The sequence below is a fragment of the Colletotrichum godetiae genome (genome assembly GCF_030913485.1).
Source record: "Colletotrichum godetiae strain CBS 193.32 chromosome Unknown BDP55scaffold_3, whole genome shotgun sequence".
NCBI lineage: Eukaryota > Fungi > Ascomycota > Sordariomycetes > Glomerellales > Glomerellaceae > Colletotrichum > Colletotrichum godetiae.
The window spans coordinates 1,310,644-1,317,215 of NW_026851251.1; the positions used below are offsets into that span (position 1 = coordinate 1,310,644).

General features: G+C 54.3%; 1 protein-coding gene across 1 annotated transcript; it reads left to right on the forward strand.

Moving 5' to 3' along the window:
* Positions 1–4,184: 4,184 nt before the first annotated feature.
* Positions 4,185–6,572, forward strand: BDP55DRAFT_541398 (fungal-specific transcription factor; the record flags this gene model as incomplete). The annotated part of the gene is made up of 1 exon (XM_060568214.1): positions 4,185–6,572. The coding sequence occupies one exon, from the start codon at positions 4,185–4,187 to the stop codon at positions 6,570–6,572; it is 2,388 nt and encodes a 795-aa protein (XP_060435771.1).

A 6,572-nucleotide genomic window follows, 5' to 3' on the forward strand; every position in this document is an offset into this window, starting at 1 on the left:
GAGGGGTGGGATGAGGTGAGGTGAGGAGAGCTTCGAGAGGTCCAGCTTGCCAGCTTAGAGTTGCCCCGCTTTTGTACCACGTGAGCAACGAGTGGTGTTCCCTGGGGTTACACGGAAACGGCCTTCAGCTGGCAGGGCCTGTCCCTTCCGCATCGAACCTGCCTACATAGTAATAATTGGCTTTCCACCTGTTGTCGGCTCCGACTGCCCTGCCTGGCGTGAGGTGCCTGCCCTGGCTGACTTACATGTTCTCTTAGTCAGACGGTACGTACACCGAGGTACTTCAACTCCACGGGGTGACGGGACAAGGAAGAGGTACGTATCGGCCATCCAGCATTCACAACCACCTGCAAGTCGTGCGCTCTTAATGTTTTCTCCCTTCTCCCCCTCGATCCGCGACACCCGCCCACCATGGCGGCATGTCTTTCTAGTCCCCTTACTGCCAAAGAGTCGACTAATGCCTATTCGGGTGAGAGGCATGGCGCGTCGCCTCCACTGGCATTCTCTGTCTCGTTTCTCGTGTAACAACCGATCCCCCCCGCGAGACATACCAAGCAGCATTGTCTCTGGCACAAACTCGTCCCGGAATCGTACGTCCTTTACAATGATTGGGTCGCAGCCAGCTCCGAACCATTCCGCCCATTCACCAAGAGACTCTTCTTGTCTCTACTTACGCCTAACTGTGAGAGACACTACACCGCACCTTATGGGAGCAGAGACATTCAAACGCAGACGCTGCTTGGCCTTTCTATCACCTGCCTGCAAGTTGGGCCGAGTTGGGCCAAGCAAATGGAGAACCTTCAAGCGACCGGGGGTCCTTTCTGCGGGCTTATCCGCATCCCAAGGTGCCATCCCACGAACCTCGATATTTCGGACATGGCAGCTCGGCAAACCTTGTCTGGTTCCATCCATCCTTACATGCTTCGCGCCTACAGAGTATTGTTGCGTCGCTACCATGTTCCCACACTCTCGACCAAAATAGCGTGTACAAACTCTGAGAGTCTGAACAAGACACTAAACCCATGCAACATTCGTCGCCTGCGTCTTCAGTAAAACGTCCAGAGTACGGCGCTAATTCGGATCATCGTCGTTGGAATCTGCTCGGCTGATTGCTGGTGGAGGCATACCAAATTTGGACTGCCGACTGCTTTCTTTTTGGGTTCACCTCATAGGGCCATGTTTACCATCCTCTGACTTGTCAAATGCAATGTCCATGTCAACGATCGGAGCCCGGGGGAAGGGCTCTTGCTGATCTGGCCGGTATACGGATACGCACGGCGGAGCGACACCTAGCCTGTTGCCACCTTACCTCTCGCTTTCATCACTAATCGACCTGAGATCGGTCGATGTGCAACCCGGGACCAGGCATTCTGGGACACGGACCGAAATGCAAAAGCATAGCCAAGGCACACGCCGCCGTCCACCCCTGAACATGGACACTTTGTGTGGCCATTTAGGCTTTGAAGGGGGGTCAGCATCGGCACCACCACTGCCAGCGGTCCCCTATGCCTGGAACCCTGGGCTGTTCGGCTACGTTGCTCGCGGCGCGGGCCATATTGCGGCGCACGCTATGAATTCAGCAAGCTTTGCTCCATCTTATCTCATCCCCCGGTCTGCCCCCTTGGAGTTGTAGCATTGTACTGTTTTGACGGACAACACGGGCCACTCCCGCGTCTCCTTCGGAGCAAAGAGTCAATGCGCTAGATGCCCGCTGACCGATCCGCGGCCGTCTGCGTCCCCAGACGAAGAGAACCTGCCTCGGGCGGGATAATGCCTGCTCCGATACCTAGGTACTGAAGCAAGCAAGCAAGCAAGCAAGCCAGGTGATGTTGGCGCGGGGGCGTGGGCATGGCTAATTTTCCCTTGATACGCCAGACGAAAGCCGACATGCTCTGCAGAGAGGCGAAAGCTAAGCAGGAAAGCCACGCCGATCATCCGTCCCTTGTCCCAGTCGCCTTGCTATTGAGGGTGTACTCCGTAGACTCTCTCAGTCAACCTGAAAGGCGGCCGTGGACCACGCGATGGGAATTCGGTCCAGAAGATGCAAATCGCCCTTTGCACCTATGGCGGAAAACACGGCGATACTGGAACTTTGGAAAGCAATTTTGGTGTAGTCACTTCCACGATGGTTCAACGTCGCACTCGAGCTGTCAATTGCTACTTGATGACGATATTTTTGACATATCCCGCCTTTCATCGCCGCCAAATGTTCCACAACAGCCGTTCCCAACTTCCCGCTGATTAGAACCGTTCGAATAAAGATCGATGTGCCAGGATTGGGCACAACAGCCCCCCCAGCCATCTTGCGGGGCCGCCCGGCCGAATACCAAATCTGGACCAGACGTGCCGCTGATTCTGAACAAGGCACTGGACGGCAGACTATCAGAAAGGTACGAACATCCGTCCTGTTCTCCCAAGCCAAGCGTTTGGCCAAACAAGAAGCTGTATCCCTCGGGCATATCACACAAATGATGTTCAGGCAAAGAATCCCTCGAAGTCTCAGACCCAAGATGCAAAGAACATTCGGCGAAAGCGCCGAAGGGACTTTTTGCGCCGTCCAACGAGGACCCTCGTGAATGCAAATGTACTTTCCCTCGGGGATGGAGAGCAGCTTCGCTCGTCAGTTCCGGTTGGCACTATCCGGAAATCGTTCCAGCATCCTTGCTTGACCGACCTTGATCTTGACCTGGGCTGTCCGCAGCGACCCCTCGTACCCTCCCACCAATGCCCGCCTCATTCCATTTGCGCGTGGGGTTGATCAGAGACATGGGGCCTGGTGTGTGGCCAGCATGCGCATTCACACCATACGGATGGCACACCCGCCTTTTCTACAGGCTTGGTTCACTCAACTGTATTGCTATGCTGTTCTGACTGTGTCCCCATAGAATTACTCTAGCAGAACCAGCAGCCCGGGCGACGGCGACGAAGGGGTAGAAGCAAACATGCTTATTCCAGACTCTATCGATCTAGTCGGTGCCAGAGAGCCTCTCGGTAGTAGAGAGAGCAGAGGGACAAAGTCAGCTAAATCATGAGAGACAACGAGCAAGGGAGAGGCGGGCAAGCAATGTTAGCCGGTGACGCCCGGCACACAGTCAATTTGGGGGCCGACAGCACGGCCGGCTAGAATTCACCCATTCTTCCACCACCCTCCCTGCACCCCGGCCACTGCTTCGTGGGAACGCAAGCTTCAGACCACCACTCATTGCTTATTGCTCAAGTCGGCCACATCCACCCCCGATTAAATTCGCAATCCCAATCCCACTTCCCTGATTTCCTTGCGAGTTACGACCTTAATTTACGCATTTCCGCAGGGCAACTCTCTTTACCGAATGTTCACACCAGCACAGCGTTCATTCGGACTCACCATTACAAGCCAAACTTCGCTTATTCAACCATTTCACGCATCATCCATCTATCCCGAGATACCAGCTTTACCCGACATCACCGAAGCTTCTTTCTCGAGCTCTCTCTCTCAGCAAGCAAAGAAGTAGGACGACGTCTGCCCGGTTATCACACCTTGGCCACCTGTCAAACCTGACCTTCGTTCAGACACTTATCGTGGAGTGCGAGTTACCCGACGCACTGCAGGTGTTTCGTGTACCACCTGAAGCAAACACCCGTCGGTTGCAAGCTGTCGACAGCCACTGCCAGCTCATCTGTGGCACTTGAGGCGTGCCTTACTTAGCTTCGCCTTGACAAACGTTGGTCATTATCGTCCAACTCTGCGTATCTTGCTCTCCCTACCCCAAGTCACTCTGTCACGAGCACAGTCATCCTGGCGCAGCCCGGGTTCTACAGGAGGGGAGCCCATTGGTCCTTGGTGCACCGAGTATCTCGTCAAGGTTTCTGCGCCCAAATATCCGCCACCCCTCACTGGCTTCGCGGGTCTATAACAGGCCCGAACCGTCACAATTTCTTCCCAACTTCGCATTCAGTCTATACTCTCTCCTGCGTCGGATTCCGATGACGCACCCACAGCCTCCTCTACTCACACCACGCCGAAGAGGAGATATCAAGAAACATTTTCGCCATCGGAGAGAACCTCCGCGCCCCTCGCTGTAGCAGAGCCCTCAGATAGGCAAGCTCTGGGAGGGGCCAGATTTCACAACTCCGTCGTGCCCGACGACGATGACTTAAGGCCGACCTTGGCGGGAGGCTCAGGTGCCAAGAGACCCTCTAGAGCTATGAGGCCGCCTATGAGGTCAAGCATAGCTTGTTTGAGATGCAGGAAATCTAAAATCAAATGCGACAACGACAACACTGGATCGCCTTGCGACACATGTATCAAGGCAGGACACAAGTGCGAGTTCCCTGATCCAACGCCTCTCCCGGCGAAGCGATCAGAGCCACCAACCGCGCCAAAACAGGAGAGGGAAATCGGGCATGATCGAAAGCGAGTGAAGAAGCTCGAAGACGCAACGTCCTCCGATGGACGTACTGTCGCCGCGCTTGCTCAAGAAGTGCTTTCGGCGCCCTATCTTACCGTTGACCTGTGGCATCAACTCTTTGACATCTATAAGCTGCATTTCGCTACCGAACTCCCTTTCTTGCATCTTCCAACTCTCAAGGGCATCATTCACGACAAGGACATTAAGAAGCCGTCAACCGAATCAAATCTGATCCTGTTGGGCATTCTGGCTCTCACTGCAAGATTTCACCCTGACTTGGTCAAGTATGTGGCGCACATTACACATGACAAAATCGCTGGCCCAAAGTCTCGCGGTGCTTTGCCCAGGCCGGAGCCATCAATGGCGTCAGAGTACTTCGCAAATGCTCTCACAAAAGCACTGGGACAACTCGAATCAGCTCTGACATCAGCGACTGTCGTCCGTGTCCAGGCTTTCCTCATGCTGGGCTTATACAAATGGAGCCAGCCGAACGGCGGACTGGCTGCGTGGATGTACGTTGGTGTTGCTATACGAATGGCTCAAGGCTTGAAATTGGGATTTGGGGACAAGCCTTTGGGAGGCAAGAGGACTTTAGCACCGTCTCCCCGGTTGAGTACATCTGCGCAACTACCCTCGGACCGTTGGAAAGACCAGGAGATCAGGCGCCGTACGATGTTCAGTTGCTTGATACTGGATCGTCTGTTATCTTGCGGATCTGATCGGGTTTCGATGGTCCGTTCCGACGATCTGCAAATCCAGCTGCCATGCACCGAACACGCCTTCGACCTCGGCCGCACCGTATATACCGGATTCTTACGACAGGTGGGACATGGTATGGAGCCACCAATCGATGACAGCGTATTGAGCCGATTCGTGCAACTAGCTGATTTCTGGGGCGATATCACCAAGTACAGCTTCGCGGGCGGCCGCCATACGGAATCGCTTCCGCCGTGGGATCAAGAGTCGACCTTCTATCAACTGAACAAGAAGATGGATGCCTTTTACGCACACCTTCCGGAAGAGTTCACCTGGTCCAGTTCAAACTTTTGGAAACACGACAACAGCATGTATGTGTCACTTCACATGCTGGGTGCCCTCTGCAAAATCATGCTTCATCGCGAATACATTCCTTTTATCGCCATCAAATGTTCTGAGCCCATAGGTCCTCTGGACGAGCCTGTATTTGATCCTGAGACTGTTCCCGACCACTTTTGGGAGCGAAGCGCAGAGCAGGTTTTCAAGGCTGGAAGGGAAATCATCGACCTCATATCGACATGCCGAGACAAGCTTCCTCATTCGTCACTGGTCATATTCGCGATCTGGCAAGCAGCCTTTGTTGGAATATACGCACGGCACTATCCTCATATGGATACACAAAACCACATGGTCAGCAAACAGGAAATCGAAGAACGCAACTTGGGATCAATGTCCGAGCACACGCAGACGGGAAACACCAGTATCGCTTTCCAGGCATTGACCAAGGTTGCACCTTACTTCAGCATGGCGTCCAACTACGTCACATATTTCAAGGATATTGATCAGTATCTCAGCAAAGTCTACTCCGATTACACGCGTCGTGGTTCAAGGAAGAGCGGGGATGGATCTTTGACCATTCGACTGGGTGGAGGTGGCGGCGGACTGGAAGAGTGGAGGGCAAAGGCCGACAAGATAACAAGCAACGGCATCATTCTGGACGACGACCGGCCAACAGCCTACGATGGCTCCGATGGATCGCGGGCCAGCACACTGGAAAGGAGCTCTTCCTTGGGCCCTGAGTATTCCCATCTCAGCGGGAGCGGTACGGACAGTCGAAGGGACTCCCGTCAAGCATCATCATTTACCGCCATCAACGCCGCCGCATTCCACCAGCAGGCCGGCCACGAAGGCTATGCCGGAGGCATTCCTAACCACTCACCAACACAGGGCTTTCCGCCAACTCCCAACTCCCTGTCAAACGAAGCCGCGATAGCTAATCTCAATGCCGAGACAATCAGTATCGATTCTTACGTGCAGCAGAACCAGGGTCAGCGTTTTGGCACAATGCTTGAGGACATTCAGGAATTCACTACGGGCGGGATGGTCTGCGCGCCCAACATTGGGGACTGGGACATGCTCAAGCCCCCCTTTTACACGCAGATGGCTGGCGGCAATTCGTTGCCCCAATTCAGCGGAAGTTACTCTTGA